Source organism: Phytophthora cinnamomi, assembly GCF_018691715.1.
Source record: "Phytophthora cinnamomi strain GKB4 chromosome Unknown Contig104, whole genome shotgun sequence".
NCBI lineage: Eukaryota > Oomycota > Peronosporomycetes > Peronosporales > Peronosporaceae > Phytophthora > Phytophthora cinnamomi.
Window position 1 is genome coordinate 413507 of NW_027151037.1, and position 23777 is coordinate 437283.

A 23777-nucleotide genomic window follows, 5' to 3' on the forward strand; every position below is an offset into this window, starting at 1 on the left:
CTGGAATGCCTTCCGGTAAAATTTGTACTAGCTCCAAACACCAAAATGACGATTTTGGATCCGTCTCCTGACGTTGGATCGGCAACGATCTTCGGCATTGATTTTCTCCGGTTGTTAGCCTCCCATGTGCCGACTGCTGTACTGTGGTATGCTCAATGCCATGGGTATACTCAACTTCTGGACATGCTTGAGTTGGGCACAAAGGTCTCTGCCCTCCAAATGCAGCAGTTCCCTGTTCGTACGTTCTTGTCCAACTTGCTGCGTTTGGTGAACCAACTCATGGAGCTGGAAAACGTGAAGTATCTCCGCATTTTCGCATCAGACCCTCGATATCTCAGGTGTATTGTGGATCTCATTTATGCTCCAGCCAATGAAGTTCAAACTGCTGCCATAAAGCTACTTCACAACCTGGCACTACACCCACGACTGTTTGCAATACTCTCGCGTCTGGAAAACGTGGTGCAGCCTCTTGCAACGGTTAATGCTGATGCGCTTTCGTATGTGACAGAAACCATCTTAGCTAAGCACCAGCTATCTCCGCCAATGCCCCAAGATAGCGTTGTGCTTCTTGCGCATCTCTTGTTCGTCCCGTTTTTCACGGGATTAAGTACAACAGAGCTAGTAAAACTGTCTTTGGGATTCAATCGCTGCAATGAGTACGCTCAGAATTGCTGGCTGATTTTGATGAATGATTGCCGCTTCAGTGCAATACCAGAGTGGATGGTTGAGTCTAACCAAACTACGGTGGCCTCATTCACTTCAGCTATGAAACGTATTCAGAAACGCTTTGAAAGTGTACGTGGCGTGCACCGAGATAAGTCCAGCGTCTCCTTGTACTCAATTGATAAAGATGCGTACCTTAGGCATACTTCGGCAACTACTCGAAAACGTATTGCATCGAGACTTGGCGACTTACTCAAGGCACACATGGACGAAACTAACATGCGTCGAGGGACTGCACGTGTAAGGAATGGAATTGTGATGCGATTGGGAAGAATCCTAGTGGAAAACCGAGCCGAAATCGTTCGTCGCGTTGCATACACAAAGCAAGTTTCCGAACGGAGTCTGTTTGAGCAAATGCGAACTCAGCAACTGACAGACCTACTGCTACTACTGGAAGAATCCCCTCTGTTTGAGGGTATTCAACGTGATATTCTCGCAAATTTGGCATTCCGTATGAGAACTCCTGTTGAAGTTATGGTAGATGTAACCTCGTCGTTGCAGAGTATACCCTTTCTGCTGCTGTATAACGAAAGTGTAGAGCTCGAAATGCATATTCCAGGAGTCCAAGAGGTGCGTCATGGCAGGGTTATGAGAGGAGGGCTGCTTGGATATCCACCTTGGATACAAAACCCACTTTTGTTAGACAACACCTGCGTTTTCAGCGTAGCGCACTCTTGTGGTTTACTTGGGGCTGTCATATCAAGTGAAATACTAGAGTCCGAGTTGCCAGCACCTGTTTTGAAGATGGTGGATGAACGACTTCGCAAAGCATACGGAGGTGGCGACATCCAGGAAATTTCGTGTTTGATGGGGCTAAGCACTTTGCCAGTCCATAAGTCAGGGAAACGCCGTTTACAGAGGTCAGCTATCTCACTGATGGTTCAACTCATTAATTCGGACGTTTTTATGGACAGTTTGCTTAACGACAAGTGGGCAATTGAAGTTATCCTAGATGTAGCGCTGGGTGCCTTGCCTGGTGCCGTGATACTAGATGCACTGACAGTGGTTGCTGCAATGACCGCAAATGAGTCTTATACAAAGAGATTTTGTGCGAGGCTGTTGACATCAGAGGACGAGCATTTGCACGAAAGTGCAAAATATACCGCTACGACTCAGCTGCGCACTGTTGCTAGTATCGTGAATCGGTTCAAGACTCGATTGTGGCACGACTACCCAGCAGTTTTAGAGAAGTTTTTTCTCGTACAAACTCAGCTCGCGAGCTGTATACCTGCATTTTGGACGAATCTGGAGACAGTTTGGTCCTCCAACTATCTCGATAGTTGTATGGCATTGTTTCGCGCTGGTCATAGAGATACCACCGAGGTTGTTGGATACCACCTCAGTAGTGCTATTCCATATCGTGTCGATTATTTGTTGCAATGCGGGTATAATCTTGGTCTACACTTGGACTTAGCTGAAGTGCTAGCGCGACCAAGACTAGGAAGTATTGTTGGCGTGCTGAAATTATTTGATGCGCTTTGCTCGGCTGAGGTGCTTCGCGAAGAAGTTTGGGAGAGGGGTATCGACTCTTGTGAGAAATTTAATGGAGTGCTGCAGCAAGTTGCATCAGCAATTGATACAAATGTGGAGACCAAAGACCTTGAAGTCTATTGCAAATTTGTATACCTGCTGTGTATGAGTGGCATGCATGATCAACGGGATGCTGAGTTTCGTGGCTCAATTCAGAACCGTCATGGGATCTTGTCGAAACTTATTTTGCGACTGCCTGACGTCCCAGAAGAAAACATGGTAAGTTGTTTTTCACGTGAAATTTCATAGCGCACTGCTTAACTCATTTTGTATATTCCTGCAGACTTTTGTTCTCCTTCGATGCATCGGAAGCATATGCGCCGATGTGTCATCAAATGGCAACATAGCAGTAACATTGGCATTTCCGTTTGAGAAACAACAGGTAGGCTTTGTCGGTATTGTTGCCAAAGCACTGAGCAACCTCGACAATGGGTTGACAGACACCAGCGGGGTGGAACTCTCGGCGATTGAAGCAACATTTTTGTGTATTGATTCAATCATCTCGGCTGGCCGGGTTGAGTTTGAAGCAAACACTGTTGTATCTGTAGCTGTTCGGGCTGTTCAATTTCTTACTTTACCGTCACAACACCTCTCGACCGCATCGGTGGCTGCATTGAAAGCTGTGGTCAACTCGCTGCGTCGTGGCCTGGTTTGTGATAATGAACACTATCTTGAAGAATTTGGTGAAGGTAGCGTATCAGCTCTTCTCGAGGGCCACGAGCATATTTCTAAAGTACTTTCGCAGGCAAACGATAACTTACCACTGTTGAAGCTACTAGGAAGCTATACGAGTCTCCTTAGCGAATTATTGTCTTCTCAATTTTTTCGTGAATTAGTATGGGCAGCGTATCTCACCAATACTGAAAAGCAATATTCGTTCGTTACCTGGATATATCACTGGATGACATTTGAGGCATCCGATAGTCCACCGATTCGTGCTTTAAAAAATTCCAACCGTGATTCCAAACGTGATCGAATATTAACTGCTGCTGAGCATTTGAAAGACACAACCATCGCAGCAACGATAAAACTTAGTCAGCATGACTGCATTTCGGAAGTTCTAAACCTTCACCCAAAATTTGCAGAAGTGCTAGTTTACCTATTTGAAAGGTTAGCGGGCCGATTGGACTTAACAAAAGCAACATCTTGGTTGCATTTACTTTGCGTCATTGGGGAGCAATGGAGTGAGGATACACGGTTGAAGCGCTGGAAGACAAACCAACATTGTCTGAGTATGATCAAAGCATTTTTGCCACATATTAACATTTCAATTCTCATAAGAGCTTGCTTGGTGGAAGCAGCGGAAGATACCTTCAAGCGTTACGCAGTGCGTTTCCTTTTCCTGACAGTGAAAGTTCGGGCTCACTTCGACAAAGTTTCGGCTGACGTAGCTCGCTACAACAATGAATGGCATGAACTCTTCCCAATGCCCATCGATATATTGAAGTCACCAACAACTTCAAAGGTGACAAAAATCTACATGATGGGTTTGCTGGCAGAGCTGGTGTTTAACGGTGGCCTCTTAGCTTCATTCACACAATCACCGACACAACTGGAGGAACTTGTTAATGCAGTGTTGAAGACATATGGTGGAAGAATGACAAAAGACGCACTACGTATTGTTGCGTCTGGGATTACGAGTGACTTCTTGTCCACTCGAAAATGGTCTAGTATCAATGGCAAAGCAACTATCGATGAAATTGATGCAAAGTTGCAATTTGCGCTTACTCATGAGAGTGTACGACTTATCCTTTATCTTTCAAAACGGGTGGAAACTCGAGAAAAAATATTCAATACCGAATTGTTTCATCGTGTGCTGTGTGGAACTATTTTTCAAGATGCTATTTCGATTTTGTCTGTGAGTGAGGACACAGAGCCGTGGTTTAGGACCCAAATAGACGCACTGCAACTGATAAAGAGTTTGATAGACTCGGGAAAAGATATTCGTGTGCGCGCTTCGTTACAAACTATTCGATCGTATCACTTTGCAGCTCGACGCGGTCGTATCATAAAGTATTGTACGAACCTGTTATCGCAACCATGCGCTGTTGATTTCCGTTGTGTGATAGTGGAATCCTTGATCCCGTACGTGACCCAAAACATTGGTGCCAGTAATGAAATTGCAAAGTTGCGTGCGCAAGGTAAAGGCGATTTAATGGATACGCTGTTGGGAATGGCCACCCAAGAGGATACAGAATATCCCGAATATATTGTTCTGCTTTGTTTGCAGTTACACAACGCTGTTATTGAGTTTACATTTATCAATGCAGCGTACGCTGCACAACCTGTCAATATGAGAAGGTTCCGCAAAATTCGAGAGGATGCTTTGAAGAAGGATACGCTTATCACCTCGTATCTTACCCAAACACTGCATTACATTGTTCGAATGGTAGGGAGGTCACAACTGAGTACTTCTCAATACATAGTGGAGGAGAGTTGGGAATTAATTTCGCGCGTACTACTTCACCCTAGTTCGAGTACTTCACGAGACCCGCACCTGAATACCGTAAACCATGCACTAGACATATTATGCTGCTCAGGTGCGATCAGGAGGGAGTGGTGTGAAAGGGCAGTGCGTGAGTGGGAAACTTGTGGGAAACAGCTAATATTGCGTTTGATTGACTTGGCGGGCTGCAAAGCCCCACCAGATGGGGGAACGGCCGAAGGGATCACTGCAAAACTATCACTGGAAGTCATTGGCCAAATATGTTACTCCGATCAGTTGTGTGAATGCATGAGCCGCGACCTGAGCATTGGTGAAATTGCTCTGATGGACTGCCCACACGAATTGTGCACATACCAGTCGGAAGTACTAAAAGTACTCCTTGAGCGTGATATCGCGATGAATCAAATACCTCGACTGTCGGAGCAACTCCTAAGTCAGCTTGACGATATTTTGTTGTTGGGGAGTGATCGCCGACTGCACTTCATGAAACTTCTGCCTTTCTTGACCCAGTCGCCTGCTTTTCGGACCATAAACTTGGGTGACGGTATCTCTAATACTTTCCGCTGCATCCTGGTTGAGGTAAGCTCCGCCAAAACCAGCCTGGGCTCTTTAGTGACTGTGATTACAGCATTGGTAGCCATGTTGGATGTTTGCCACACCGACAGCATGCCAATAGAAATGTGTTTTGATTTAGGGGCCGCTTTGAAGCGGCTACTCGAGGACCTAAAAACGGGCTCTGATGCTTCTCCAAATCTAAATGCTGGGGATTGTATCCTGCTCGATCGCATCTCAACGCTCGAGCTACTCGTACTCTCCAGTATATTCAAGCTTTGTGACTTTATGGGGGAAAATCTATCGTTTCTAGGGCAACACAGCGCGCGGTTCTTCTCACTATGGATGGATTCCAGCACATGCCGCCTCCGCGGTTTAGACAATGAACGCGACACACTTTTTCAGAAGTCGCTGGATTTACATTTCGTGGGCGCCAACGTTAAAATGGATCCCCCTTATACAGTGGTAAATTCTCGACCCTATTGGCGTGTTTTGGTAAGGATGTTTGTGGCCGTTCAAGATACTGCAGCGCACTCAACTATAGCAGCAATGGTGCTTCAAATGCTACAGAGCCCGGCCGGCTGCAACTTCCGCTATTTTGTAGTCAATACCTATAAACTCAATTTAACTGATATCCTAAGATGGGAAGTTTTTACGATCAGTAGCGACGTTAAGCGTGAAAACGGTGAGCTTCGAGCATTGTGGTATACGCTTCTGAACGAGTTGTGCTGTAGTCGCGACAGCGCCCTAGATATTCTAGCAAGACGCTTCCTGGAAGAGTTTATCGTGTACGAGTATCAGCAACAACTTGAAGATGAGATGCCGCTGCAACCAGGACACGAAAAGCTTCTTCATCTAATCTCGTCTGTGATTCGATTAACAAACGTTGCAGACCACGGAGATTTCTTTACGAAAGCGAATGCTACCATGGAGATCCTTGTTGAGCTCTGTATGCGCACTGTTGTCTCGATTTCGGACATGAACGAAGCGAAGTGGAATGCAACGGAAATTTTAGGAGCGCTCGTCATGCATGAGCAAACCCTAAGTATCGTCCGCAAAGTATGTTATCTATACCCAGTAGAACAATCGGATTTTTGTTCGATATCGCGACGAAGAAGGCTGCGAGCAGTATCAGAGATGCTTTTGCAGTGTGAAAACGACATTGTTGATCTTGCATGCGTTGTAACCCTTGTTCTTAAAATTTGTGGATACAAACAAAGCATCATGATGCTTGTTCGCGCTCGAAATGCGCCCGACTGTTGGCCAATGACGGATGTACTTACCGAAGCAATGTACCAGTGCATTGCAAGTGTTACCGGCGAAGAAGCATCCGTTCTTGGACCCATAGTCCTCACTACCACCAGTCCTGATGATTTCCTACCGTATAAGCTGCCAACCAAAACGCACACGAAAGCAACAGTATTAGCGTTACGACTCGTCAATCTTTGTGTCACCGACCATCATCTAGCTCAAGCTTTGGAGACAGACATGGAGTTAGTACCCCAACTCGTGGCATGTTTGGCATCGTCGGATTGGGAAGTTTCGGGCACTGCTGCTGCCGTTTTGAGCACTTTGATACGGTGTACACCCGACCGGGATGACTCGGTCGATAGTGGTGGGAGTGTAACACGATACATGTGTGGGCACGGTCTGTACCGATGGCTCGAGTACTTTTCAACCATGGACACGCAAGCAACATTCCGGGTATCACCTCCCAGTAGGTTTCCTTCGTGTTTTGTGCTCTTGTTGCGCTGGTTGCGATACTATTCAGTGAATTTATCATTACTTAGTGACTTGCAATCGAAAAAGTCGCACGCTTTGATATCAGTCCCGAATTCGAACTCTAAGGAGTCACCTTCAAGCGACTTGCACGTGAGATTACTTGCGGACATACTGGAGCTCCTACTATACCTTGTTTCAAACTTTCATTCAGAAATCTACAAAAACGATAATGGGGAAGCCGAAGAGAGCGAGCACGCGATCTTTCTGCAGTCACTGTTGGCACTATGCCAGCGGCGCCCTCAAAATCAGCCTGCAAGTGGAAGTAGGGATAACGATACGTGCATGGTTTCGAACAGTCAAATTCGCAGCAGATCTCTGGAATTGGTGCAGCTATTGTGTTCCATGGATTTACCACGCTCTTCGTCCGTTGAGGTGTTTAGTAATTCCTCGCAGATGCTGATTTTGATGATGATTGTCGAGCGATCAACATCGGAGATCGAGAAAAGCGCCGCGGCGCAGTTGATTGAAGAACTTGCGCTCAAGGACGTGATTAAAAACTTGCTGATACGTAACACTGCACTGCTTTCTCGATTGGGTGCATGGCTAGAAATCGAATCTTTACAGCTTCTTGCAGCAGCAATACTTCGGAGATTAGCCACACCATCCAGCAAGGGTTTTCGCTTGGCACGGAAAAGCGTCTTTGGATTTTCACCAAGTGTTCAGCAGCAACTTGCTCACTTTCTGTTTGTTGGGATGCAGCAGCAAAACAAAACTGAAACTCGTCGCCCAGTAGACAAACGACTTCATCGCGATGCACACTTGCGTCAGGATGTCCGCAGGATCAGCGTTACTGTGACACCACAAGAAGAAAATAGTGGCTCAAATCACGTGGACAGTTCAGTGTTAGTCCACTTGAAATTCGAGCTTATGCTTCAAAGTGGGCTCTGTATTCGAGAATTCGAGTGCGATGCCAGGCTTCACGGTGGAAGTGGGTCAAGCGTTCATGAGTTCCTCGTCGAGCAAAGAGCCAGCTTTATTCGTTGTACCATCAAGGTGTCGAACGAAGGTAATAGTGGCGATTTCACCAAAAGCGACCTCGAATTTGCTAGCGGATTTGGCTCATCCGTGCACTTTTGTGGCTCCACAACACTGCGAGTTTCAGAGAAACTAGTGGAGGGTGGTATTCAGTCTCTCTCGGCACAGGGAGTTCTTTCACGTTTGTTGAGACAGAAACTCGATGGGTTAAGCCCCGAGCTCTTTGAAGCTTTATCCAGCATCGTGACCGAGTTTTGTAAAGACTTTTCCATTTTTTGTGATCCAGTTATTGACCTCCCAGAGCAGATTCTGATTATTCTCGCTACATCGGTGAGGTTATCGCCTCGTGGGATCATGAATGTTGCCTGCTTGGAAGCCTTTTGCACGTGGTTTCCGAGCAAAGTGACAGTCAGCAACTTGATAGCAAATGTTTCCCCTCTATTGCACCTGATACGAAGGATGCGGCAGTTGTCTTGTATAGGCGACGACGTTGTTAATTCGCAGCAAAACCTCCCACCGGACCACTACACTCCTATCGCATCACAGTACAACTTTCTGGAGAAGTTCATGGAGCTTATTGCGTCTGTGGATGCTGGTTCCTTTTCTGCAAATTGCTTGAATACTTTGTTCATGGAGAATTCAGACTTGCTACTCTACCTATGTGCTCAGTTTAACCTACTGAGAAATCCTCATACCACATTCCTTTCCCTCGTGTCCATCGTTATCCGCCGAGAAGTCGTGCTTTGCCAGTCATTCACCACACAGAGCGCACAGAACCTGCTTCGGTCTGTATTTGATGCTGGCATTCGCCAATGCGCCAGCCAGACAGAGCAAGAACAAGGAGAGTTATTATCCTTTGCGTGTTCTGTTACTGTCCGGCTGGCGCGTTGTCCGGATACTGGCCGGGATTGCGCGAGCGGAGCTGATAGTCTTTTGTTTTTCTCACGCGTTGCTTATGAACTATTTGCACGGCATCAGTGGGTCGACCACTTTCCAAGCGAAGCCACACACGACCTTATAGTTGCTTGCGGGTTTTTCTGTGACGGACTACTGAAATCTGTAGCGGTGGATGCTGATACACGAGATGATGAACGTTACACAGCATTATTCACTGCGGTTGACGTGCCTGATGGTGGTCTGACGGTTGTGGAGACCCTCTTGATGTTCCTCGGGCAGCCTTCAAGGGGTACTAGCGGTGACCACGTTGCTTTTGACAGCATTGATCGTCTGGCGTCAAGTATATTATCCTCTCTTGTCGAAAAGCTTCCTTTCCGCGCAAAGTTTGAACAGACCTTGCTACAGTTACTAGAGCGTCGATCTCATCCCAGCAACGATGTGGCCAACACACAGACTGAAGCAACCAAGACCTATGGAAAGCATTTCGAAGAGCAATGCCTCGCGGGCATAAGGAAGTCCATTGCGTTAACCCGCTACGACTTTCTGAGTGAGCTTCACGCGGTCCAGCTCACATACTACTCATGCATCAGAGCCGGGGTTCGGACCGGAATCATTCCGCCTCAGTGTAGTGGTGTCTTGCAACGATTCGACCAGGAGCATCTCCTACCGGCTGAAGGTGCGCAATGGCACCTCGACCAAATGGGACTGACCGATCAAATCCATCGTCGCCATTCCCATTTATGGCGCAGCAGTGAAGAGAATCCAATTACTGCGTCCAGCAAGAATTTCGCAGCAGAAGACGCGAGGATGGACTCAGAACTCCGTGAGCTGATATTGTACGCTAACGAGCACACGGAGTTGCTGTCGGTTCTCACGGTAAACCGCAAAAAAGCTATGACTATGGCGATCAGAGTCGCGACTCGAAACGCTCGGGTGCTGCTGGCGTTCCATGCTATGACTAGCATCGCACTCGATTTCTATGTTGATACAGCAAAGACGCTCCAACACGAGATGGAAGGAAGTAAACCAACGAGCAACCAGCACATATCGAAAGTCGGTTGGGTCACTCTTGATAATGCTCACCAGACTGCATTTCTCGAATGGCTAGTACTTCTGGAAGAACTAGCAGGGCTGCTTTGTGCGGGGCTCCACGAACTTGATGCGGCGTACTATACGGAGATTGCACGCCAGTTCCGCTCCCTTATCCTTGATTTGCCTGTGTTTATCCGCAAGATGCAACGATTGGGGACGCATTCGCGCCAGCAGGCGCTTGTTCTTTTCCTCGACAATCTTCATCGTTTACTAAAACGCGCGACGAATCGCAATGAGTTGCGAGTAGTTGCTGCCAATGGATCGGGCATAGCTGATCAAACGAAGGGGATTCGAACGCGTCTCCGCAATCTAGATGTACCTGTGTCCACATCGCTAGGAGCTCTATTGGAATCTCGACAAGGTATGGAAAATCTTTCCAGGGCTCTTCTAGCGATGCAGTATATGTGGCGACGGATAATGGGAACGACCACACTAGAAAAGGCGATGACTAGCTCTAAGGAGTCAGTTAGCCTGCTGAAGAAAATCAAGGAGAAATTGCTCAAGTTTTTTCAAATGGTGCAACGACCTATAAAGGCGTTACGAACTGGTTTTGGAGTTCATCAATCGAGCCAACCGGCTGAGGAGGAATTTGACAGCCCGTCCGCTGTGCCGAATTCACCGAAACCTATCGACTCAGAGAACACCGATCAATCTCAAAGAAGCCATGGACACGACACTGTTGGATTGCCCGGCAAAACCTCCGTTCTACTGTTATCTCGGTTCCCATTTACTTCGTCAGAACTTCTTTTGGATCATTTTGGGTGGGAATGCATTGTTGCAAGACGGGTAAAACATCTTCTACAGTCCACTCAGCACAAGAGTGCAGTGGCTGAAGTTTTAAGATCGGCCTTTGGCGTCGATCAAGATACAGTTGAAAGGATGCCGATACTCGAACTTACTGAGCACTTTCACGAACTGGAAGGATCAAAAAAACTGTATGACGTACTTGACCAACTCGGACAATTTCTACTAGGTGAGGAGCTGCCATTCTTGCACCTACCTTACGTTGTGCACGACAAAATGGAAATGAGTTTGTGGCGGCTGATGGTGAGACCAATCCAACGAGTGCGACTCTTTCATCTACATCAGCAAATGCAACGCTTTCTGGTGGGCGATTACAGTAAACGTCAAGCTATACTGAATAAATATCGACTTGGTTTACCTCAGCGACCAGCTTTCACCAGCTCTTTACGAGATCAATTCGGCAATCAGAGTGAAAATGTGAAGAAGTTGAAACCCAAATCGCAAGCAACATCTGCTTCTTCCGGACTTCGTATGCGATCTCAGAACGAGCAGCGCATTGCTGCGGATCGATCTGTGAACAAACCTGTTGTCCCTCCTACATCCGTTGATGCGTTATCACCTTCACTGAAGGTGGTGGTTTCTGAATCTGTCCTAAAGGTTTGCGATGGGATTTTTAACACTGACCCATTCTCCGATGACGCGGCAATGATCCTCCTCCGCCGGAAGCTCGAGGCGCAGAAGCGAAAACGAAACAGCACGATTGTAACGAAATTCTCCGTTTGGCACACAGAATCGAGTCGAGCTGCACAGTATCGGAATGATAGACACGGTGGTCTTGTAGACAAAGTTCTTCGATGGCTGGTCTCGCTTGGAGCGCGGCTGGTTCTGCTGATCGCATTTTGGCGTCAAGAAGAACTGCGAACGGATTTACAGGACCCGATCATGGCTCGTGCGTTCGACGAGTCGAGTGAGCGGGATGAATACTACCGATTGTACCACGCCAAAAAAGGTCTAGGTGAGCTCGTACGAGTGTGGATGCCGACAAGCGGTAGACTTGGACTACTGCTCTGGCAGGAGCGGCCTTACGCACTTGGCGGCACCGTGCTTAGCATGACCATAGCGTTGTGGCTCCCGAACTTGGTTCTCTCTGGATTCAGCGTCTCAGGTCGAAACACTGTTATGACGCGGATCGTGTACACCTACGGCGTAGCGATTTTTCTGCTGTCCGTGGTATCAATTGTGCTGATCGCACGGAGTACGTTGTTGGTACTTTCAATAGGGTGATCGATTGTGGCTCTAACTTTGCTGTTGTTTGTTACCAGATCGTTTTGTACTGCTAGAGCAGACCCGGTTGCGTATCCGACCCGTATCCCGCTATTACCAGAATGTATTGGCCGTGATCTCCATTGGTGTTGATCTCGTCCAGCTCAACTCTCTGGCGTTCGACTCGGCTATAGACTGGGATGACACAGACCAGCTGCCTGCCGTCTTACAATGGCTGGGGAATCAAGGCATCACCAAGTTTGGGGTGTCGTCGATCTCGGAGCTACAAGCGCTAGGCGTGATTATCTTGCTGCTGTCGTGGTTCGTGATGTTGAAGTGTGCCAACAAGTTCCAAGAAACAAGCGCGCTGCTACATCGAGTACTTACGAAGGACCTACCGGCACTCATTCACGGTTTCCTCTACATGGGCACGATCTCAGTCTTCTTCTCCTACCTCGCGTGTATGGATTGCTCGGACAATCACAGCTCCAGCTCCAAAAAGTGTAAAGCCGACCCGCAGGCGCCGCCGTTCTTGATCGCACATCAAAACATTACTTGCTGGACACCAGCGCATCGATGGTACGCGTTTCTGGGAATTTGGGGAATCACCTTCTTCCTACCCATCGGGTTGTTGGCCCATGGTATGAGCCACGTCTTGTTCCAGCGTGAGACGCTCGATATCAAGTACGCCCCCGTGCAGCTTTTAGTTGCTCAGTTAGTGAAGGCCGGAGCTGCCACGGCGCAAGCATTTATCCCGTATGACCCAATGGTTCTCGCGATTCTCGGGGTCTTCGGCAACGGCGTGCTACTGGTACTGACTCTGGCGATGCATAGCTGTTCGCTTTGGTACATCAAGTACGTAAAGTGCAGCATCTACGCGGCCTCGTGCTGGGCCTCTCTTGGCGCCATCCACCGACTGCACTACGCAGGGCAGAGCAGCACTCGGTCGCTGAATATGATCTACTTCGGCTGGCTGAGTATTGGATTATTCACCGCCACCGCCGTTCTAGTGCGAGTGTGGCTTCGCACTCAAGCCAAGCACCGCGATGCCGAACGGCACATCGCAACCCAGCAGCGGTTGCTCAGTGCCGACAAGTTGACAGGTGAGATCAGCGTGGTGGAACAGAAGTTCTTGAAAGCGGCGAAGAAGCATTCACGCGACGACGATCTCGCTCGAGTCGCTTTCATCGAGAACGCAAAAAAACTTAGCGCTGTTGCCCCGCCACCAGCGCTGAAGGAGTTTGTGGCTAGAGCCAAGGCACCACTGGGGAGTAGCAGTGCCATCGATAATGTACGGGCAGCTCAGTTCATGCAGAACGCACAAATGACGGCCAGGAAGCTCGAAAACCTACGCAGACGAAGATAATTAATTGGGTAGCTCTTGTCATGGATTCAACAGCGAAGTAGCGCGGAGTTACCGACGTGCGTGCTTTCTAGAAATGTCGTATGATACCGTTGATAAGTGCATGACCGGTGGTCGAACTTGAGAGTGGATAGTTGTGCAGTAGTCGGCGCTAAAACAGAACTGCATTGCAACACTAAATGAGAATTTTCCCTTTACTTTTTACCAGTCACTCCGAGAGAGCACTGCTTGAACCTGATACTCTATTACCTTCTCCAGTTGAAAATAATCGTAACAACGGGATATTTTTGACTACTAGTTTCGCTGTACTTCTCCGATTAATATAATAAATCTAATTGGACGGAAAGTGAGATAGGGATCTCAGCTATTGCGGCATCCTTTCAATTTGCGCGGGCGAGTTCTAGAAGGCGAGCTATCGTTCATTTTCAAAGGCACCCCAAGACCATCAATTCAAGTCGACACCGCCATTCTCACGCACGACGTGGATGAACGCTGCGATTGCGCCCACATCAAACCTCACAGACATGGAACGCAGGGCTATCGTCGACAGGTTGCTGAAGACAAGTGTTGACGGTGTTTTGCCTCTCGGAGCTCTCAGCGCATGCACAGCTGCGGTCGGCCGCCACTGCTCCACGATAGTTGCAATCTGGGAGTGCTACGCAAGTCTGTGTGGTGTGGAATGGCAAGATCGGCATCTGTTGACAGAAGAGTACATTGCGCAGCGCGCAGGCAAGAACAGACTCAAGGATGCTGTGAGCATCCCGAACATCACATCGAGCGATCCCGAGGTAATCAAGCGTTATATGCTAGAGTAACTCATTCCAGTCATTAAGGAAAAATGGCCAAGGAAGGACCGCCGCCGGCCAATTTTTATTCAGCAAGACTGCAAATCCCCACGTGCCATCAACGAACCCCGACATCATCACAGCAGGAAGGGGAGACTGACACGACTAAGAGTGGATGGTTGCCATCCACTGGCCATCCACTAAGCCATCCACTGAGGAATGGCAACCCACGGACTACGTGAGGGAACCCCACGAATGATGCTAGGTAATGACTAGATGAAGCTGGTTCTAGCAGCACGAGGATAAGCTAATCCATTCTCACTTTTACCTCTTTCCCCGCAAGTCCCTCTCAAGCAAGGCCCCGCGTGTAGTGGGTCTTACTTGACTCACTAACGGAAATTACGGAATAATACCCCGGGCACTATTTAATAGTACCCCTCACAAAATCTCGAAAGGTTACTCTGTATTACCAAAAGGTTACATCGCTACCTTAGCTTACTCGTCGATCAGTGCAGCATCATCAAGAGCGTCGTGCAGCTCGTCCAGGTTAAAGTCGTCCATATCCTCGTGGTCCTCGTCAGCGGTTTCCCAGCTTGTACAGAATTGCTCACCATACACGTCGTGCTTCGCAACGTGCCAGTCCAGGTAGCTGTCTGCAAACCCAGCAGCAGAGACTGAGTTAATGACAGTGTTGCTGTCAGTGTCGCGCCATGCCTTCCTTACCCACTCACAAACCACAGCCACCGCCGGCATGCGCGGGTTGCCGAAGCGAGTGTACTCGACCTTGTCGCTCTCCTTCCAGGCGTTGATCTCCATGTAGAGTAGATCCTTGAACGTCTTGTAGATACCAATATCGCCTGCTTGTAGATAGGGCGTGAGGCCCCCAGGAATGACGCACATGTTGATCATGCGAGTCGCGCATTTCGCTTTCACATCCTTGGAGATGTGAGCGCGCATCGAATCCCAAACCAGATGTTTTCCTTCGCGCATGTCGACCAGCGGAAAAGCCAGATCAATCCAGCGCTTGAGCAACGTGCTGTCAACCCATGCGCGCGGCTGATGAGCCACGTACACCCCACCAATTTTAGCAAAAGTGGGTGAGGCTTTGCCTTTCCAAATCAAAAGAGGTGGAAGTTTTCTGCCCGTGGCCGATACAGCCAGCACCGCCGTAATGCGCATGGACGAAAACCCCGTGGAGCGTACCACAACGTGGCGACTGCCGGTTATGTCCACAGTCTGGTTGCGCGCATCTTCGAAGTACACGGCCGTTTCATCCATCAGGATGGTGCGGTTCAAGTCCATGGCAGGGACAGCGCTGCGTAGGAACTTCATGTAGGAAACCGCGCGCTCCACGAGCGTCTCGTCCGTCAGGGTGGTGAGGTTCGTGCGTCGCCGCAAGGAGAGGCCGTAGCGGCGCATGAAGCCGGTGATCCAGTGTGGGGAGGCTGCAAAGCCACCGAACACAGCGTCGTCATCGTGGTGAGAGGCATACATCACCCTGGCCATGTGACCAATCCAGGCGCGCGTAACCTTTTCCTTCCGTAGCCGCTTGGCGACGATCTCGTCGTACAGGGCGTCCTCCATGGCAGCCGAAAGGGGACGCCGACCACCACCTGGAAGCCGGCGCATGCTTGGGTCTGCTGCTAGCAGCTTCTCACGGTCGCGCCACCACCGTCGCACGCTGCCACCGTCCAGCTTCAAACCCTGCGCACGGAAGTGCCAGATGGCTCGGGTAGGAACTTGGCCAGCCTTCGCTCTCGATCCAGCGGAGAACCTGCTGCTTGCGCCAATTGCTGATGGGGATTCTTGATGGCATTTTGCCGAATGAGGCGGTGTTGGGGTGCTGCGAACGTGTGCAGGCAGCGCTAGTGAATGGCTGGGGCTGCGTTCTATAGTGAAGAGAGGTGTAACAAGATGACTGGTCATCAGAGCAGGGTAGGGTACGTGAGTTACTGTAGGGTTACTACCGGGTTACTCTGAGAGGGTACTATTTGGGTAGAGGGTATTAATCGGGAATTCCCGTTACTTTTGCTTACACGTTGCGCTACATGTACGTGTATGAGGAAGCGTAAGTACTTAGTAATTACTTGAGTTAATTATATTTGAATACACAAATATAATTTAAATCAGATAAGACTCCAAGTGACTTAGATTAGGTAAAATGAGAACTGTATTGTTTGAAAATTGATCTTCCTCCTAAATCTGCTAAAACTTTTTATCATCTATGAAAGGGGTTGACAGCGGCTGGCTGTCAGAGCCCCGCCAATATGCACGTCTCTAATTGGTAGAAAGATGTTGCTTTCTACCAATAGGATCTTTGGGTAGGTGTGGACCACTCATTGTGGTGGCCCACTTCAATGTATCCATTGGTGTGACTTACACCAAGGTGAGGAAGTATCTAAAACTTTTAACAGATATCCTATCTGTTAAATTCACAAGTGGCTTGTAGCCACTTGTACGTGTAACCCCGTTACACCATCCCCCCTTAAGGTTAGACGCGCGGGGTCTCCGCACGTCAATCTTCTGAATTGACCATTCGTCAATTCTCCGCGTTTGGAGAAGAAATCCGCGATCATTCACCGATGAGCGCGCCCCAGAAGAAGAACTCGAAGACGGTGGAGAGTCATCTCTCCATCGATGACTACTTCGAACGCCAGAAGGCGAAGTATGGGGAGTAGAACTCGTCCTCAAGGCGCAGAGACTCAGTGTCGAGCGAATCGCTCGACCTCCACGCTAAGAACATTCGCCGCGGGAAGGGGACGAATCGGACGCTTCGAGCTCGAAGCGTTCGCGAACTGAGAGCGATACCCCACTCGCTTCCGCTGGGGCTCTCAGTACTCCGCGCGCTGCGCCTGCAGCGCGCGATCCGTGGATGCCGTCCGCGTCCGAGATCACGGACCGGTATGGGAACTCGGTCCCTCCGAATGAGGTGCCGCTGTACGTATGCAGCGCCATCAAAGATGACGCTGTGGCTGCCGAGCTGCACTTTGATGCTGAAACGCATCAAAGGCGCGATTATTACATCGGACTCTTCCATGAGCTCCGATGATTCCAAAGCAAGAAGACATCTTCTCGCAGCAAAGTGCCCGAGTGGCAGCCACTTTGTCAAAGTTGGAATGCTTTTGTTGAGAACTTCAACAAGAAGCCGAATGCTTACCGTGATCGGATTAAGCAAGGGCGTGATCGCTTCGAGACGTACTCGAAGCGTGGAAAGTTGGAGCAACTCCATGTTGCTGCGGAGGAGGCTAATGTGCCGTGCGCTGTGCCCGAGGGCTTTCAGTGCGCGAAGTGCTTCCCAGGCGCGGTCCGCTTGAGCGACCGCGATCTGAACGGGTACACGTCGTTCCGTGTGCCCGAGAGTCTCAAAGAGCTCCGTGCTAAATTCTTAGCACGTGAGGGTTCGGGCGCTAGCGATGATCGCAGCGCTCGTACTACTTCTGCTGCACCAGCGCGTACTGCTCCTCGTACGCCCTCACCATTTCCGGAACGTCCTCCAGCAAGACGTTTCGCGGCTCCCATGTATCTTGATGGGGAGGAAATCCTCTCCAACGAATACGAAAACGAGCCCCTTGAGGGTTCGTTTTCGGGATACTATGGTCAACAATCCGCTCAACAATCCAGCGGGTTGAGCCGCGGGCGTCACGGATCGGCGGTGGCGGGGGTGGGAACACGCCCCGGGTATGATCAGCCCCGGGCTGATCGGTACACGTCTCTCCACGACCGGGTGACCGCCGTGGAGCGTCTGCAGGGCGCTGAGTTCGCCGCCCTGAAACAGGAGCTGGCGAACCAGAAGGCCCAAGTCGTGGCGGTCTCGCAGACCGCCTCGAATATCCAGGTCGAGCTGGGGACCCAGATGAAGGGGTTGCTCCTGCGCGTCCGCGCGCTGGAGGAGAGGCTGCCCGTCGCCGAGGCCAAGGCTTCCGCTTCTGGCTCGGCTCCTGCCGAGGCTTCGGGTCAGCCGAGCTAGATGGCTCGTGCTGCAGCTATGGCTTCAGCCGTCCGACGTAAAAGGTCGGATGGAGGCGCATGCTCGACGGTATGTCTAGCGTGTATGCGTTGCCGTGCCGTGTCAACATAGTGAACGGCCCGATGAAGCGCGGAGCAAGCTTGCTTGCTCCGAAATCCGAAACTGCATGTTTAGGCAGATTTTGCGTAGCTAACAAAACCAATGAACTAACTTTGAATTCATTTGTGTTGTCTCTGCCCACATTGTCTGCGTTCAGCTTCTGTTGGTCAACAGAAGCTGCTATTGCATCTTGGACAAACCGAATTACGGCTTGTCTTTTGGTGATGAAGTTGATTGCATCCGAGCTGAAGTCATTCAGCTCGTTCTCCGCTAGAGGCCCGGCCTCTGCGTGGTTCTTTGCGGTGTCTGCGCCCTGCGCAGACCCGTGGTCGTTGGCCTTGTTGTTGGGGGAGTCTGCGCCCTGCGCAGACTCATGTGGTTTGTCCATTGTTGCAGCTGACACTGTGCTAGTGTCAGCGGTTTTCTGCGGCTGCTGTATTGCAGTCGTAGATCCTCCCCCACTTAAAGTGGGAGCCATCACTCCGAGTAAACGCGGTAGACGTGGATGCCGCATGGCATTCACGTAGAACGGTGTATGCCCGGTCGAGGCATGCATCGATAAGCACTCGCTCCAGTATTGGAACGAGTGAGAGTAGCTCTTCAAGATATCGACGAGCGCGCGATTCACGCGCTTCGGTTTGGCCGTCCGTCTGCGGATGATCCGCAGTCGACATTGAAAGCTGGCTCCCAAGAAGTGTAAACACTTCTTGCCACAGGTGCGCTGTGAAGCGCGGGTCTCTGTCCGACACGATGTCGGTCGGCATGCCATGGTGTTTGAACACCATGTCAACGAACAGACGGGCCGTCTGCTTCGCAGTCACTTCTGCCGGCACCGCAGCAAGATGTACCATCTTGCTGAAGCGGTCGACGAAGACCACAACACCGGTATTCCCTCCGCTGTCCGGGGGAAGACCAAAGATGAAGTCCAAAGACATGGACTTCCAACACTCCGACGGAGTCGGTAGTGATTGTAAAGGAGCCTGTGCGAATGGCGCGTTGGCACACCTCGCAAGCACGGACGTACTTGCGCACCCACTTATACTGGTGGTGCCAAAAGAAGTCGCGCGTGAGAAGGACGTATGTCTTCTCACGTCCGAAATGTCCCGCAGTTGGAGCATTATGATATTCGTACATGATCCTGAGTCGCAGGTCATGGTCATTTGGCACGACAACGTGGTCCGCGTTGTCGTCGACTGCATTATAAAGAAGCAGTCCGTCGTGCACCCGATATCGGTGTGCACGCGCACGAAGGTGCTTGGGCAACTTCTGACGAGCCTTGTCAGAAGGTGCTGTGCCATAGGCCAGCAAGAGTTTCGTGTACGCGTCGTGCGCGTACGCGGCCTTCACATCGTCCAACAGAGACGATGTGGGTTTGCTCGATCGCATGACGTCAATGGCATTGACGTCAGCAGCTTCTGCATAGTCCGGCCGACGTGATAACGTGTCGGTCACCACATTCAATCTTCCGGGTTTGTATTCGACCCGGAAGTTATACTCCGCAAAGAATGAGAGCCGCGTCGCCATTCTTTGTGATATGTGTGGTGACTTCACTGCAGTGCGCAGTGACGCATGGTCGGTGTAGACCACAAACGGTCTACTTCCAAGCAAATACACTCGGAACTTTGCGAGTGCGTATTTCATGGCAAGGAGTTCCTTGTCATGTACGGGATGGTTGCGCTCAGCAGGCTTCAGCTGACGCAATTGGTAGTAGACGACACAATCACGGCCCTCGTGATCGTGCTGCATCAACGCGCATCCGATCGCGAAGTCGGATGCGTCACACACTACGTGAAATGGGCGATCTTGGTCAGCCACTGCCAAGATCGCCGCCTCAGGCAAGCCCCGCTTGACTGCATCGAATGCCTTTTGGCAATCGGGTGTCCAATTCCACACAGCTTCTTTCTTAAGAAGTTGTGACAGCGGGCGGATCTTGCCAGCGTAAGTAGTTGAATTATACCACAAATGACCGCCCGTTTTTTCCCATTGAATATTTTACCACCTACAGGTAATATAACCGTCGAATACCAAAAGTAGTAAAAAAAATGGGCAAGACCTCTCGATACCTTCTGATGCAAAGGAGCATTCTCTTATTTTTCAGACGCTACAATACTTCTAAATATTGTTTCAGCTAATGCACAAATGACTGCCAGTATTTCAAATATAAAGAACGATCCATCCTGATAGATAAAATATAAAAATATAAATAATCATATGTACGATCCAACGATCCAACCATAATTATGTATGAATATATTATTCTAAGTTCAGGCAGGAAATGTAAAAAGGCACATAATAAGCCATTTTGTCATATTGAGAGCCATCATCCGGATTATAAAACATTTACAACTGAATACCATATCCCGAAGCATGGTATTGACCCCTTTAGGGAAAGAAGACACCTATCAGCAATGGATAGAGCGTGGCTATTGAAGCACACATAACTTGTAAATATTTTTTTTTCATCGAACCTGATATAAAGTATTCAATAATATATAGACAGTCATGACTTATACTCCGGAATTCTACCAAGCTAACAAGGATCGCCTCAAAGAGAATATGAGGCGCTCATATCTAAAGAATAAGGAAGCTCGCGTCGCCAAGCAGAAGGTATATGATACTGCTAACAAAGACAAAATCAATGCTCGACGTCGTGACAGGCGTAGAGCAATCAAGGAAGCGCAAACAGCAAACGAAACCAAGGAATCGAATTAATTAGTTTCATTTTTTTTGTCATCAATCAGATATAAAAATCTATCTTAAGCGAAGATCAAACTAATATAAAGACATTTTTACGCGACGAAATATAGCCGCCCATATATAGCTATGTTTGGATACGAACTCGAAGGACTACGCCGACTCGATATTAAGCCCATCAAATGGGGAACCTCTTACCGTTTGAAGGTGCGTGGACGCACTGGTAAAATGGTTTTCATTGGAAAACCAAGCCTACCCAAGAATATGAAGCTCATTGCCAAGCAATACAATGTCTCGATCGATGAGCTCACGAAACAACTTTGACTCGACTACAAACTCGACACGCAATACATTTTCAAGAAGGAGAAATATGGTGAGAGATACTTGTATGAATACATCCCAACGAGTGAATTCGATGATAAACTCGAAAACGTGCTTCTAAATCAGCCTAAGCCTTATAAGATCAACATCGCACTGGGTTTTACGCTTTATGACCCAGTCAGTGATGAAGAATTTTACTTCTATCCAAACATTGCTAACACGGCGGTGTATGACAGGTCATTCACCGTCAATAGCCGTGCTGATGCTCGAAAAATTGTTTCGGATATTAGCCGACGGACTTAAATATCCGAAGTCAGGTGTCAAGCTCAAAGCTATCTCAGGCTTTCTGATTCAAATCGATTACCGCGATCATGCTCTTGGAGACAGCGATGCTCTCGTACCTGAATTCATTAAGAAACATAAATATATCGTTAATTTCACGAAGACTAACAACAAGTGCGTATTCCATTGCCTTGCATATCATTTCTCGGATAAGAAGGACTCAAGAAAATTCAGACCCAGGTCAAAGCTGCCTTCAAGAAATACTGTGAGTTCAAGGGTTTTGAATACTCTCTCAGTCTCTACAAGAACTTTAAGCCTATCGACCTCCTTGAGTTTGATAACCTTGAGAAGTGCTTCAATCTCAACATTAATGTGTATACATACGATGAAGAGACAGGAGCTGTTGAGAACTTTCGCCCAACTGACGGTAAGTTCGAAGATACGATCAATATCTTATCTCACGCTAATCACGCACACTATATTACAAGCCCAGACAAGGTCCAGTCTCGATATGTTTGTCCCGATTGTAAGATGACGTTTGATAACTGCATCAGATTGAGGGAGCACAGTAAGTGTAAGTGTGATAAGATCAATATCGGATCATTTGTTAAGGCCCCTAAGATCTATCAACCTAACGTTAACACCATTAAGTCGCTTCTGAAGTCTTATAAAGTGAAGAATGTAAATCATTACATTGATCATTTCATCGTATTCGATCTTGAAACCATTTTAGCACCTCAAGACTTCGATAAGGAAGCTAAAACTCAATTCTTCAATGAACACGCTCCTGTTTCAGCAAGCGTTTGCGACAGCTTGACACGGGAGGTTAAGTGCTTTGTCAATTCTGACCCGAAGCAGCTTGTTATTGATATGATGTGCTACATCAAAGTGGTTAGGGACAACATATTTGCTTACAACGTCAGCAAGTATGAGAAACTGATTATTACTCTAATGGAATCGCTTGGCATGACTATGATTCCAGGCGAAGAACTTACCGACACATTCTTCAGTAAGGATCTGCACCGTTGGATCAAACCCGGAATGTTTTCGAATTTGGCCGAATTCGTTGATTGTTCCTGCGACTGCTTCATCAATAAGAAAACTAAGCATCGATTGGGTATTCTTCAGAAAGTTCCTGTTCTCGGTTTCAACAGTGGGAGCTATGATATCAATATGATCAAAACCGATTTGTTTGAAGTCTTAGGCCGTGTCGATAAGGTAATCAAAAATGGTGGCTACATGGCCATATCGACTGACGATTATAAGTTTCTCGATACAGTCTTCCCTCCCACAGATGATTATCACGGGAGAACAGGCCAGCTCAATCAGTTATCATATTTGGCAAATTATCATATTCAGAAGGGAGCATGATTGGCTCTCAGTGAGAGCCTCTCACTCAAGAATCCCTCCCTGTTCGCCACACCCACACCCATTCTTCGCACCCCAGCTCGCGATCATGCCATCCAAGACAACCACGCTCCGCACAGGAAACCTTACTCAAAAGGAGAAGCGGCAGCTGATCGAAAAGCACGTGCGCGAGCCAAAGCTCACGCAAAACGAGCTGAGAGAGTGGTGTCGCGTTCACTTCCAATTGTCCAAGGCCCCTGCACAGGCAACAATCTCCAGTATTCTCAAACGTTCCACCGAGATCCTTGATGCCGTGGTGAGCGACGACCGCAAAACGAATCATGTCGTCAGCTACCCTGGCCTCGACGAGGCCCTAAAGCTCTGGGTACTCGCGCAGCAGGGCAACCGGGTCCCCATTTCCGACGATCTCATCCAAACCAAAGCCCGGAGCCTCTTCGTCGATATGCAGCGGGGAGGGCTAAGCGAGAGCTCGGCGGAGCCCCCCCAAGTTCTCAAACGGCTGGCTGGCCACGTTCAAGAGCCGTCATGATTTCCAGGGTCTTAGTCTCCACGGTGAAGCCGCATCCGCTGATCACGCTGCGGTGGTTCGCGAGCTTCCGGCTATTCTAAGCAAGATTTCCGAGTATGAACCGACCGACGTGTACAATTTCGATGAGACGGGCCTGTTCTACCGACGCGCGCCTTCAAAGACGATTGGCCGCAAAGATGGCGGCACTAGAGGGCTCAAGCAGGACAAGGCGAGAATAACAGTAGGCCTGATGGTCAATATGACGGGGACTGATATGGTCGAGCCTCTATTCATTGGAACGGCGAAGAAGCCGCGCGCATTTCGCAAGAAGACACCTCTACAACTTGGATTTCGCTATTACTACTCCAACAAGAAGGCGTGGATGA

At 48.9% G+C, this 23777-nt stretch overlaps 3 protein-coding genes across 3 annotated transcripts; 2 read left to right on the plus strand and 1 right to left on the minus strand.

Annotated features, from left to right (window-relative positions):
* Positions 1–11683: 11683 nt before the first annotated feature.
* Positions 11684–13370, plus strand: IUM83_05971 (uncharacterized protein; the record flags this gene model as incomplete). Its single annotated transcript, XM_067930138.1, has 2 exons — positions 11684–11996; positions 12064–13370. 2 exons carry the CDS (start codon positions 11684–11686, stop codon positions 13368–13370), a joined length of 1620 nt encoding a protein of 539 aa, XP_067782625.1.
* Positions 13371–14647: 1277 nt separating this feature from the next.
* IUM83_05972 (DDE superfamily endonuclease, CENP-B-like) lies at positions 14648–15736 on the minus strand (the record flags this gene model as incomplete). Its single annotated transcript, XM_067930139.1, has 2 exons — positions 14648–14805; positions 14884–15736. 2 exons carry the CDS (start codon positions 15734–15736, stop codon positions 14648–14650), a joined length of 1011 nt encoding a protein of 336 aa, XP_067782586.1.
* A 7235-nt stretch (positions 15737–22971) lies between these two features.
* On the plus strand, positions 22972–23412 carry IUM83_05973 (ars-binding protein; the record flags this gene model as incomplete). Its single annotated transcript, XM_067930140.1, has 1 exon — positions 22972–23412. One exon carries the CDS (start codon positions 22972–22974, stop codon positions 23410–23412), a length of 441 nt encoding a protein of 146 aa, XP_067782733.1.
* Positions 23413–23777: the final 365 nt, after the last annotated feature.